At 35.0% G+C, this 14,583-nt stretch overlaps 1 protein-coding gene across 3 annotated transcripts in view; it reads right to left on the minus strand.

Moving 5' to 3' along the window:
* Positions 1-14,583, minus strand: part of DENND1B (DENN domain containing 1B) — a 153,929-nt gene that overhangs the window by 27,270 nt on the left and 112,076 nt on the right. For all 3 annotated transcript variants that reach the window (XM_062613427.1, XM_062613426.1, XM_062613428.1), the window contains 2 exons: positions 11,589-11,714; positions 3,205-3,306 (listed from right to left, as the gene is read on the minus strand). In XM_062613427.1, the coding sequence (XP_062469411.1) occupies positions 3,205-3,306; positions 11,589-11,714 (228 nt within the window). The remainder of the gene's footprint in view (positions 1-3,204; positions 3,307-11,588; positions 11,715-14,583) is intronic.

Genomic DNA, 14,583 nt, shown 5'->3' on the forward strand with positions numbered 1-14,583 from the left:
AGTAACATAAGTATAGATTTAGTTAAACATTTAAATGTTTAAGATATGAATTAAGAAATTAAATTAAGAAAACAAACATTTAATCTGAATAACTGCCATACACAGAATATTTAATCAGGAAATAATATTTAAGGAAAATAATTTTAATATTATTAAATATCCTAATAGTTTAAGAATAACTATAACCACTTTTTTTTATAATTCAATCTATTCAGAACAGGAAACAGCTTTAGAGAGCTAAAGCCAGCAAACGGAAGTTCACATGTCCCTGTAGTTGTGAACCCTATCAGGGTGTTTATTATAAATTACTTCTATGAATTCCTGGAAAATGTATGTTTTGGTTTATTCCCTATCAGAGCAATATAACCAGTCCTTTCAATTTCCAAAATGTGAAGTCATAAACCTGATGTAAAAGACATCTCTACAAGTCTGAGAGAAAGGCTTGAGGCTAAAAGATAATATAGGCATGGGCCCTGCTAAAAATATCCTGCTTCGATTTTCAGTGAACTCTATGATGCTGAATAAGGGAATGAAAATACAAGTGTTAATGAAAATAAGATGCAGAAATGGACATTATAATACCCGAGGGATAAATCTCGTCACGAACTCCCTAGATTCAGCTCTGTTACATGATTCTAAGGAAGCAGCACATACTGCTGGAGGTAAAAATAAATAAATAAATAATTGTGTCCATCAAGGTAAAGGAAACAGAATTAGACTGAAGTGTAACAGTACCATTACTTAAAAAACAAAGGTTCTGATAAGAACTGGTCTGTTATTTGTCCTTTACAATTTGATGAGACGTACAAATAGATACTGGGCGGAAAAAGAGTAAATGAGTAAATGGAAAGATATATTATATAGTTACCAAAACTCTAGTCCTCACAGATTCTTTAACAATTACTTTCCTAGATGAAGGAAATGAAATTTACCTATACCCCAGAAAAATCTCTTTCATGTGTCTCAAAATACTACTTTAGATTAAATAAAAGCAGAGTACCTGAATAGTACACCTGAACTTCAGGTTGGATAAGGACTGGCCCAAAAAGACATTAACAGCTTGTAACAAAAAAAACCAAGGTATTTATGGGTAAGCGTTGGGAATGATCCTATTTACAGGTTAGTTAAAGGTTTTGATACAAAAGACTGGCATGTGCTAATACATCTGGGGCTATCATAAACAGAAAGAACATCAAAATTCAACACAGTAAAAACAAGATGATGCTGAAGAGGAAAATAATCGAAGTAACACAAAGAGTTAATTCCAGAATTTATTCCAACAGTGATTTCTTGGTACTTTGGTGAAAAGATACATCTTCCAAAATTAAAACAGTGATTGAATTAGAGGAACTAACATGTTTTAATACAGAGGATGGGCTGGGGATTAAAAACTTGCTAAGGAAACAGGACAGAAGTATTTTATAAAATAGCACAAATAAAGCTTACTTGTCAGTTATATGAAAAAGTGCATTTAAAGTACCTATTTTCTGCTTGGTCTAGATTTCAGGCAGCTTCTAAGAACTGTTTTCTGTTTAAAAGTTTCCAGAACAAAGTAAAATACAGTTTAGTCCTTTTGAGCACAAACAACTTTGAAAACAGCTCATCTGTCAGTGGGAAAAACTGGAGAAGATGCAGCTGGCCTGAGGATTAACTGAAAAAGTAGGAGTAGCTTTTGCAACAGAAACTAGAGGAATGAAAAAACCTACTATTAGCAGTGCTATTAAACCACACACATCATCAAAATTGTTACTATTTCCTAATCCTCTAAAATATATTATTTTCTGTAGCAGAAATAAAATTAAAACAAGCTATAAACAAACTGTAAACTGATTCTGCTTAATTGAACACATATTAAAATGTAATGGGTAAGTACAGAGCCACACTGACAAGCCCACTCATTTCAGTGGAGGTAAGACTTTTTCCTAAGCGGAAGGTCTTGCTTTAGTAGCAATAGTGTGAAAATAATTTAGAAACATTGCTTGTAAGCAGCTTTCTATTAAGAAAGTTTCATGCCAGCCTATCACAGGGAGATATACAAAATACAAACAACATTGTTTACTTCATTATATCTCTCCTTTTCAATCATGTGCTGGATGCTTCAAAAGGTTTCAGATTTATTCTTTATTATTATATTTTTACTTACACCTTTTCATGTATAAAATAAAACACTTCAAAATTAAAGGAGCCCCACTCTATGATCAGTACTTCCTTAACTTTCACACAATTAGAAGAAACATATTTCACAAGACTTATACAAACTATCATCCTTGCATAAATCCTTACGTTAGACACTAGCCTCTGATTAACACCAAGTGTTTTTTGAAAATTAGAAGATTCTGTGTATAATGAATTTCCCTTATCTATCAGGGCAGTATATCTTCAAAGGAGTCCACCAGCTTATTTAAACATGAACTCCTGTGCCTCAATCATTCCAGATATCTGATATATATATAATATCTTCTATGAGTAGTCTGATTTCATTCATATTTTCTTTGATTTTCATTCATATTTTCTTTGATTTTACTAAAAATCCAGTAATAAGATCCTTAGCACCCTTTTGATGCAAAGGGGTCATGTAATGATAAGAGAGAAAAAAGTTACAGAATAAAATAAATAAAAATTAATTTCAAGGACTGTAACAAACTATTACTGAGCTGTGCCAGACATTCAACAATTTGTTCTCTATTAGCTCAAAATCTGCAATAACAGATCACCTAGAAATTCTTCAAGCCACCCGTACGGCTTGGGTTTGTAACATTCTCTATGCACATACTGCAAAAAGCCTAGCAACGAAAACTGCAATTACAGTATGAAACCAGTTTTTAAATAAAAGCCCATTGAAGTCCAATTTAAGTATGTTGTTTGGGTTCTCTGGTTATGAGCAAAGACAGCTGAAAATGAAGTTCAACCATCAAGCTGGGAGATCCATGATTTTTCTTGTTTAGATAAGAAGCTGACGGGCTCTGAAGGGATGTTGCACTGGGTATGCATCCTGGGGTTATCTGTCTGTTGAGTTCCCCCTCCCCCTGCTTTTTAACTATAACTGAAGATTTAAAAATACAACAAAACTGAGAATACTTTCTGTACACAATGTACTTATAATTTATCCCAGAATACCATAAGCTGACAGAAAGGAAAATGTATTTAAATATGTACACCTTTTACAAGTAAATCATTAAACATGGGTCATTTACCCTCTCGTACCTGCTTAAACAGTTGAAGATTAACAGCAGTTTCCAGGAACTGCTTAGTAGTACTGGAACGATGCTTCACAAAACTATTCTCACAGAATGTTATAGGCTCTCCCTAAAAAATTTAAGCAGGAAAAGTTAGATGGTAACTAGAGCACAGAAATATGCCTATTTATTTTAAATTCTCTATTACAAAATCATTTATTAATAACCAATACATGCAATTTTCCCTTTTCAAGCAACCTTGATAAACATGCATCTAATTAAACAGAGTTAGACAACAACAAAAAGACCAAAATCTCCAAACAACATTGAAATAGTTCTCAAAATACATTTTGCAATTGAGTGTCTGGTTTGTAGACCTATGAAACATGCACTGGAAGGAAAAATTAAAGAGGTTTACATATGATTCAAGTTACCTTTACAGCACTCTTCATTAATAATTTCAGGGATGTGATTCAAACTTTGAGGAAGAGCAGGCCCACTGCTTCAAATAATTGCACATGCATTATTGTTCAGGGTTACTCTGATTCCCTGGCATTTCAAATCAGCAATGCTACTAAACTGTAACTCTAAATTAGACCAAAATATGTGTCTGCACTAAGTTGTTCTTACATTTATTCTACCAAACATGAGAAGATTGATAAACATATTTCTGATTTAACAGGACATTATTGAAAAAAAATCTACTTTATTTTTATACAAAACAAAAGCTACAAACTTTTTGGAACATTGCTATGGAGGAAGTCTTGACAGATGAGATTAAAATTTAAACAATGAAATGTATTTCCATAACACGAGAAAAGAGCATAGCCTATAGTTACCAAAAACCCTGCACCAAAACACTTTGATAAAAGATAAAGAAGTACCCATTGAAAACTGTTTTTTGAAAAAAATTACTACTGAAAACAGCAGTTATTTAAAAATAAAAGATACTAATAAAATCACTTACAATCAATCTGACTCTATGCTAGTCCCTAATCTCAGTTAAAATTTGCTAACTTTATTTGCACAAACCACTGGACATTTTTGATGAGCATTCTCTCCAATACTGTTATTCTTGTCAATACTTTGTAATAAATACTTGAAGTTTTTTGGCATGACTGGATAGATTATAGGAATATTACAAAGCTTGTGTAGTGATCAAAGTACATGAACTGACTTCATAATTTTCAACTGCTCTTTACACCTTGCACTTTGTTTTTAAATAGTTCAAGTATGATCCAGGGAAATGTTGTAAAAACACTGCAGTGCCATTTCACAGTATCACAGTATGCTAGAGATTGGAAGGGACCTCGAAAGATCATCTAGTCCAATCCCCCTGCCAGAGCAGGAACACCTAGATAATGTTACACAGGAATGTGTCCAGGCGGGTTTTGAATGTCTCCAGGGAAGGAGACTCCACAACCTCCCTGGGCAGCCTGTTCCAGTGTTCCGTCACCCTCACTGAGAAGAAGTTTCTTCTCAAGTTTAAGTGGAACCTCTTGTGTTCCAGTTTGTACCCATTACCCCTTGTCCTATCATTGTTTGCCACTGAGTAGAGCCTGGCTCCATCCTCCTGACACTCCCCCTTTATATATTTATAGCCACTAATAAGGTCACCCCTCAGTCTCCTCTTCTCTAAACTATAGAGACCCAGCTCCCTCAGTCTTTCCTCATAAGGGAGATGCTCCACTCCCATACTATCAAAAGCTTCCCTGTTTAAAGTCTCCCTTAAGAGGTTCAGTACTATTCAGAAAAGTACTTAAGTTCATATTTAACTTGTTTTTAAGTTTTACATCCCTGCTTGCTTACAGAACCTCTTTCAGAAAAGAAACCTCCTGGGAAGAGCCAGAAGCTATACATGCAATTAACGTAGCTCCTCCCCCTTCACAGGGTAGCTGGAATGCTATGATCCGCAAAGGCATCTCAGTGCAGTATGTAGCACTTCGCTGATTAAGTCTCTAGGAGAAACAACCAACTTTACCTACTTCTTATCCCAAGATAACTCGTGAAAACTGTACACATGCAGGACATGCTGGATCTGCCAAACAGATCAAAATGTTTGTGGCGCTTTAAACAGCAGTGCCTTCCTGACCCACTTTGCATTAGCTATTCATGAGCTCCTAAAGACTCTTGTTTTAAGAAGATGATCCCACGCTACTTAGCAAAAAGCGCATCAAAACAAATGGAATAGTCTCCAGTGAGACATGGTGGTACAAGACACAGCGTTCCTGAGGGCAGACTCTCCTCTCAGTTCTGTAGTTCTTCCAAAAATATTTCAAGGTAGCAAATTATAACAACTCCTTTGTTTATTTTTATTTTTATTTACACATATATGTATTGTTGCTACGTAAAGAAATGTCTTCTGGAAATACAAAGGCTTTATGGAGTGCAGAGCTTACTAGATGATCGTTCATGACATACTCTGAAACATGAAAGAAAATAGTTTTCTAAATAGTATATTTTGTAAATAATGAAAACTAAGCTGTGCTTTCACTGTCACTTTGCCAACTGTCTTGGGAAAAATGAAAGAGAAAAAGGAGAGGTTATCTCTCAGCAGAAAACAGGCATGCTTCCTCTCCCTTCCGCATCAGCCTGGGGAAACAGAGCAATCAGATAGTCACCCTTGACATCACTTCTCCCCTGCCTGAGCCATACAACAAAATTGCAGGAAATGGTAGTTCAACACACATTTTGGTGCATTGGTACTATTGGTACTATTGGTACTATTTTCCCAAATACCTTCCTTTAATCACTGGATGCTTTAGATACTTAGCAAGCACTCATACATTGATGCATCTGGTCCCTTACCAGTATTCAGAGACAGAATAGCCAAAGCTATTCCTTAGCTGAAAATTTATTTAGATCTAAACAGACTTCACATCCAAAAGTCATCTTTTATTTGAGCCTACTCATACAACCTACTCAAGGTTGCTTTAAAAATTTGAGTAAGTTTAAAGCTCTTACCTACTGAGCACATCAAAATGAGAATATCTGCTGAAACCTGTAGAAATTTCACACTGAAGTTTTCTCAGAGTATCTGTTGTAACTTTACTGTAACTGCACTAAATAATACAATTAATTTCTACCTCTTTTATTTGTACAAGGCTCTGAACAACAAAATTGTTTTCCAAATAAAACTTTAGCAAATCTTCAAGATCACTAATGTAAACATGAAGCCTTTTGAAGTGCTATTTAAAAAATAAATTATTGAATCAATATAAACAAATATAGCTCTAGAAGATTTTGTACATAAGGCTTCTAACATTCTCACTTCTGCAAATACAACCAGGTACCTTTAGAAACAGTTTTGGAGGAATGCTCCACTGATATTTAACTAGTAGACCATCAAATGGCTTCTGTCATATTGATCTACAATGTACTTTCAAAACAAGTTCGATCAAAACCCAGTGGGAACTCTGTACTGAAAAGTAGACAGCTAATACTCAGACCAAACAACCTATGCCCAAACAGGATATCTGTTCTTTTAACAACAGCTGCTATAGAATTTTCTTCCCCTTTTGTAGCTTGCCACACACAGCAGGAATTTCTTACTCTAAGCTATATTCATTTTTTAAGCAATCTATTTATACAGACCTCAATGGAACATGAAAACAATGAGTTAAAACAGCGTGATCATTTTAAGAGGAAAAATAAATTAGATTAGAAGGAATGCTTGTGCTTTCTAAATCTAGTGATATTTAACTTGAACAAGAAGTACATTTTAATTATTTCAGCAAACATTCATATTGTTCTAGCATGAGATGACTCATATTTGTACTACTGCTATAATTAATACTGTTTCGTATGGTAGCTCTTGCTTATTACATGAAGAGTGTAAGGTTGGTAAGTATGTCTGAAGCTTCTTCAGTTTTGTATAGTTTACCTTAAAACAAACAACAACAACACATTAAAAGTCCTCTGTTTAAAACCAAAGAAGTACAATGCTCAAATTTCATCTGCTATCATAACTTTCAGAGATAAAGGCCAGGGGATAACTGAGTATGACCTATGATTCTATTCAGGAAGGTGCCATTAAAAATTGCAAACAAATTTCTGCAAAATCTGAAAAAAATCTGAAAATTTCTTGCAATCTACCCAAATAAAAGATTCTGATGTGCAGATATTTCTTATAGTCACAATTCCACTCTGCAACAACTCCTATTAATACAATAACGGCTGCTATGGTCTTTAAGACAAATTAAACAATGTAGTTTTCAACATGTAAAATAAAATTTTTATGGAAGTAACAATAAATAGCTGTAATAGATATTACATGGGTGCTTCTGGATTTAAACACAAATGTGTTCTGGCATTCTGTTACTCTTTCTCTCTGTTTCTATACTCTGCTGTAGTTTTTATGCCTAACTCTTGGCGGAAAGGTAAAGAAGTCAACATCAATTTGTCCTCAAAAGATTCCATTCTGAAATGAAACTATAAGAAATCATTTTATGCATTCTCAAGTAATTCAGGTGCATTCTGAATATTGAAATATCTTTTCTTTCCTAATATAACATTTAATTGTATTATTTTGATTTATTGTATATTGAATGCAATACCTGAATATGTTGGAGAGCCAATGTCAGTACTTGAAATAGTGTCAATATTGGCCCAAAGCACTCCAGTTAGCATTCAATTTAAGTGAGGTCTGACAGGTTGTGCTATCTTAGAGCTGGAAGTTATCTCGGCACCCCTGGCGTGCTGATGAGACCATGAACTCCTACTGCTGAGCATTCCAGAGCAAGCCATTAGCCTTTGCTCTTCATTTTTTAGTTTCTGATGAGTGATGTTACAACCACCATAACTTAAACCAAAGCTATCCAGGGTTCACTTCTTCTAACATCAGGAGCTTTGAGGACTTTTTCCCCCAAAAGAGGCAATACTTTTTGTATGACTTCATCTTTTGTTAGATAATTCTTTAAAGAAAAGACAATTTTTCAAAGGCAGATAATAAATTATTGCTGCTTATATTGCATAATATTTTAATAGATGTGTCATAAAGTACGAGGATTTTTTTATTTGAAATACATTTGAAATGCCTTTGTCCTACCATGATGAATTACCCTTTTTTTTTAAAAACAAAAAATCCCACACCTGCATTTCTTCCTGACGTTTCTCTCTTAGGAGCAAAAAACTTTTCTGCTCTATTCTCCTGATGATGACCAAACTAATCTCTATCATGGGGAATACTTTTATAGTAACCATTTTTCCACTCCTTCCTTGTTCTGTTATCTACCACTCCCTGTCTAGACACAGATTGCGAATATTGCCTATTTAAGAATTCTTTACATCACACAGTGTTTTATTTACTGACTTTACTGTATATGAGTAACTGAAAAAATTTACCAGTGTTCACTTTCATCTGCTAGGTTTGCACAAGTATATATGTAAAGCCCATTTTCCCTAACCATCACAGAGCTATTAAAATGCTTGACTGGCGTGGGTCTTGTCTGATATGAGGAAGGGTGCCTAAAAATTGCCCAAGAAGCATGTGTAAAGTAAAATAGCCAGAAAAAAAACCCACAATGCTGCATATATATTGATTGACAAATTGACACAAACTGCACAATGTTAATCTTATATCTAACTCCCACCTATGCATGCAATTCTAAAACACAGAACATCCAATATTATTTCATGATAAATTCCCAAATGTTGGACTACCTAAAAAAAAAAACAAAAGCAGCAAAAGGTTCAAGGCTAAATTTTGACAATCCAAAGTATACGTAATTTGAATTTGATATATATCATTTGAATTTATACATTTACATTATGTAAGAAGCATTTATCCCACAATAGCAATGCCTCAGTAGGTTTACTCTTGTGGTCAAAACTGTGATCACTGATGCTGCAGATGGCACAATGGCTCCCACTGCAGCTGCTAGCTGGGTGAGTACAGCCATGCACTGACCACTTGCCTTTCTATGTGCCAGGGATTCTTATACCAAGACAGTTTGAATGACCTCATTGCCACTGCCAGACACACCCCACCCCCCCATCACAGCATCTCACCCAACATCTCAAAATGGATTGCAGCCCTCTACATGAATGAGGCCATATACAAATACATTATAATTCACCATTTCACTAATGATATTTTGTTATGGATTATATTTTGGTCATTCACCATATTACAGTGAAGCAATTTGTTCAAGCATCCTCACCTAAGTGGATTCCTTCTGGATTAAAAACTAAAGCACAAATTGAGCTCCAGCTAGTCATGGGTATTCAGTATTCAACATCAGACTAAAATAAGAACCACATTAAACCTAGAAATGCACACTGTGTGGATGTCAGTACTGTTTTGCTCCACAGATCCACTCCTATTATGCAGTATTTGCTAAGGTAAGGTGTAGTATATTACAAAAATACTTTTTGCAGTTATATCAACTTGAGCAATTTCTTTAATTCAGTATCATGATGAAATCAGATAAAAAACAACTATTTCCACTTTTCTTGGAAAAGTTTACCAAGATAATTTTTTTATTATCATTTATTACACAAACATATATGATCACCTTTATCTATTATATGTCAAATTTCCTGTCTGTATTAAAGTAGTCAAATTTTTCATATGGTCTTTTGGAGTCCCATGAACTCCTCTCAAGACCCCTGAAGCTTCCCATTTTCCCTTTCACCAATCACTTTTTCAATAATTGCTAGACGTTTGTTCAAGACATATTGCTATACCAAGGAGAATCTGTCCTCTGCTGAAAACAAACAGTTGCACAGAATGGGTGTTCAGTATGATGAACAGCGTTTGGAGTGAAGTGTTGGATGAGTACAGACACTATTAAAGCTGTTCTTTACTCAAAGTGAATATTAATGACAGTTGTTTCATGTTTCAAGCTAAAATCATACAGATCACACTGTTGCAAGGAAAATAAAATCACTTAAACATTTTTCAACTTCCAAGCAATCCATAACTATCCAAATATATTATTTTTCATCAGATGTTTCTGATCCTAAAAATGGTACCCCAAAACCTCTTCGTGCTCGATTCTGAAAATCTGGCAAGCTTACTTACAGCAAAAGTATTTCAAATCTATACAGGAAAATATTCTCATTTAAGTATACCACCTACAAATGTTCTACATGAATTCTATTTGAGCTCCTGAAAGAATGTAAATAAAGCCCATAGCTGTGGCTTAGATTTCCTTATTAGATCTAGCACCACAACCTCCAAAGCAAGGGTTAGCACTTTTTTTGCAATGAGTTCACAAGTTTTGTGATTCCTCAAAAATAGTGCTGATACAGTCAAATGTTACTTGTTTTTTTGAACTTCCCAATTCACAATGCATTAAACTGAGTTGAAAAGGCACATGGAGAATGAGCTGAACAATCATGGGACAACTCCTTAGTTTCTATTAATCCAGAAAAAAATTTCTGTAAAAGACTAAATTAGTTATAACCATGTAAACACAGCTCAAAATAATAATTTATTCTTTTTTAAACATGCTTTGTCTTTGGACAAGTTGATGCCAATCCAAGACACGCTAGTATTTGCCAGCTGACTTCTGCTTGTTGAGATATTCTGAAGTAACATATCTTAAAAAAAGTCAAAACAAACCCTATAAAGCCACAATGGTTTCATAAACATCTTCTTTTCTACACAATCAGTGGAGGAAAAAAGAAACCAAACCAAAAGCCCAACTAAAAGCAATACACACACACACACAGAAAAAACCTCAAATCAAACAAAAAAAACAAACAAAAAAAACCCCACACTGATCCTCCCTCCACCTCAGATGGAACTATATCAGTAGTTTACAAATACCATAAGAACCTGGACTGACTGATGAAATTAATCTCTTGTTTCTCATAAACTATTTTCTCTCTAATAGGCTCAATATGTGCCACCCTCATAAACCAGAAAGGATGAAAGTGCATGGCACATTCATCTACTACTAGCAAAATGGCAGAAATACAAAACCCAAAGTTCTGATGGGATGCAATGGATTTTCATTTCTGCTAACTTCTCAGTGGAATCAAGATAAGCGTATGAGAGAAAAGATGCTTGTTTGACCCAATATGGCTTCTGCTTCTGGCCTCAAACAGCAAAGTCTCTAGACCAGTGAAGTGACAAACAACAGAGACAAAGGTACAGCCTCTTCAGTTCACCACGTTAAACCAGGTGAACTGCATGTTAGTAGTTTCATCAATACAATCTGATTTTACACTAAATAATTTATACAAGTGATACAAATAAGAAAATAGCTGGCTGGATGAGTATTTATTTTTCAGTATAACTCACTGTCAGGAGGTGGTAGTGTCTTCTAAACTGCCAATGCATCCTTAGCATAGAGTAAGATTTATAACATTTTCTTTGACTGGGCTAAAACACTTCATATTTTTCTTGCAAAGAATGAAACCATGCTCTCATAAATCAGTAAAGAAGTAAAGAAGAAACCTTACTGGTTTGTATCTTAGTGCATCTCTGTAGGATCCAAACAGTGCTGCCTGTGCCCGAAGAAAGGCCTTGGCTACTCCATGACCCGTAGCTGTAGACTGCTTTTTCAGTTTATTTTTCAAGGCCGAGACCTGCACGACAGAGTGGAACAGTTAAATTAACACCTCAGAAATTGGTACAGCGAGGTACGAACCCAATCAGCAGGCAAACCATGATGTCTACAGGTCAGCCAAAAATTCATCCTCCTCCTTGATAGCTTATCTTTTTAACTGCAAAGAGCACCTGCTGGTCTGTTAATTGAAATGAAAGCAGGGGATGATGGTAGAGTGCTAATGAAAATTGGTTTATGCTCTCTTTTTCCCAAGGCCTCTTGACATAAATAAGCTTAATTATTTTACAGGAAAATGCATGTGAGCCACTTTTCTGCAGAATTTTTTTTTCAATCATAACATGTACCTACTTGTTTTGAATGGAGACAGTTGGATATTTTTTATTTGTGCTACAAAGGCTTATTTTTAACGACTCTTAATGGACACTTTCTATTCAGTTTTAGGTTTTTTTTTAAAGTCAAATTGCTGTCTTATATAATTTCCCATGCACCATGGGAGTACTTGCTACCACTGTTAAATAGTTGAGAAGTCTGCATAAATTCAGTGCTACACTGTCTTTAGAATTGTCCTCAAAGATAAGAACATTTGAAAGGAGGGGAAAAAAGTAACAACACCACTTAGGAGGCACCTGCAGTTAAAAAAACAAACAAAAAAAATTAAATTAAAAAAAAAAAAAAATCGATTTTAGTGCTTTATTTTTTATTTTTTAAGGAGGTCTGCCTTTTTTTACTTAGCAAATGGGAATTGCTGATTATATAGAATTAGGGGAAAAAAAGAAAATTTAGATTGAGATAACTTACTCAGAGATACTTTGGAGAAAAATCATGTTATTCTGAAATTATGACAGTATTGTTTAAAGATACGCAGAATTACACCCAGTTATAGCCTACACTCTCCTAATTTTCATAATGAGGACATCGGGAGAAGTAGATCTACTCCAGTTACATGGAATACATATTTCTGCATCCTTTTGTATTGCAGTATATCCAATAAAGCAATTATTTAAGTCACGAAATACAATACAAAGTAATAAAGTTATTATTTAAACAAAACATTGTAAACACAAACTATCACCAAGACAGCTTTCGTTCTTTCAGAAATACATGCAAGAATGAGTATCTTTTTGTTTCTTTATGCAAGCAGTCCTGACTGCTCTTGTAGATGATGATTGTAATTGAAGTGTCAACCTAATTAACAACTAAACTTTGAATAATGCTAATGAGAACTGAACACGGCATCAGAGAAAAGACCAGCTCTACAGGTGATAAACCTTCATAGTAGTGACATTTTCCAGTGTAAAGTCACAGTTACTGTGATCTGATCAAAGAGAGAGACCCCCATTGGGTCCAATTATAACTATAGTTTTGAAAAAAAAAATTATTGAGTTATGATGTTCATAACCTATGCAGAAAGGCCCTTACAGTATAGGTCTTTTCCCCATAGCTGTGATCTTTTCAATTTATATCCAAGCTCCATAGATCTAGATAAAAGTTTGGAGCCTGATTCGTTTAGCCCATGGAAAGCACACACCAATGCTCATTTATGTTTTTTCCTTACACCTCAAAAGAAAGAATAAAAAAGTACAAGTCTGAGTACAAAAATCTGTTCTGCAGTTCAAGGTTGAAAAAATAAATGTATGGTTTTGGTTTAGGGTTTTTTTCGTTGTTGTTGTTGGTTTGGGTTTTTGCTTTGTTTTGGGGTTTTTTGCCCTTTTTTTTTTCTGGATTGTATGATTACTTCAAAGTTATTAAAAATGAGGTCAATTTAATCCCAGGGGAAATAAATGCATATATCCTTTGTAGAAGGGAAATCTGCCCATCAATGTCAGCTCAGTTTCATGAAAACATAAGCAGTAACATGAGAAAAAAAAGAATTGTCAATCTTAAGATGCTGTCTCTGTCATGACAGACAAAGCCTAACTTTTCTAAATGCAAGGGAGGGAAGAGGTAGAAAATTCTCTATATTCTTTTAAGTCTACATTCTTCTAAATTATACCTTGTGAACTTGGGGGAAATTATGGCAGATGGTAAGACAAGGTAAGAGAAGAAAGGAGGTAAAGATGATGTAAGAGCAGAGGATTTATTGGATAATGTGGGAGAGGTGAAAGAAAATGGTATTTTCTGATTTTCTTAATTCTGGCAGGCTCTATGTACCCTAACATAAGTCGATAAACAGGATGCTTTAAGCAAAAAACTGTTAAAAAGAACAATAGAAAGCAACAAATCTGCTTCACTGCAGTATCTGTACGTTATTAGTTCAACAATATTAAGAACATCACAATGGGCTGGCAATTTAGAGCCAGGTTCTCCAGCACGAAAATGCGTACATCAGACAGACATTTTTGTGCTGCCATTCTGGAGGGAGTTTGAGCCTCAGAAATGCTGTGCTGGAATTCAAAGAAAGTTCCTCCAACTTCTGCTTTTCTCAGGAGGTAATGGCAAAAGGCAGGAAGAGCTCTATTTGACTATTCTGCAGAAGTACTAGGAGCACAGTGCTCTTAAGAAAAGGCCTGCAGAGATAATGTGAGCCACAACCCTGATTTCCCCATTGTCACAACTGGAGTCTGAAGCACCCTTGAGACCTGCCTAGGTTTGCTTGCTGAGGTAAGCAAACATGCATGCAGAGGGACAGCGCTTACTCAGGGCTTATTCTAACACCAAGTGATGGCAAACCCAGCTAAACCTTTGGGTATGTTACTGGCAAGTTGTCCCAGCTCCACAGTTTAATCAAAGACAGAATGATAGTTATTGCAGTCAATACAGTAGGTGTAGGTAAGAGACTGGGTGATTTGAACTACTTAGGAGGACTTGGCGCACAGCAGGATTGTGACTGCTTAGATCCATGAACCTAAAAACAAGACATCCCTTTGGTGACATCATTAATAGCTCTT

This window comes from Pezoporus occidentalis, unplaced genomic scaffold (genome assembly GCF_034315485.1).
Source record: "Pezoporus occidentalis ecotype Australia unplaced genomic scaffold, CSIRO_AGI_Poc_V1 ctg167, whole genome shotgun sequence".
Taxonomy (NCBI): Eukaryota; Metazoa; Chordata; class Aves; order Psittaciformes; family Psittacidae; genus Pezoporus; species Pezoporus occidentalis.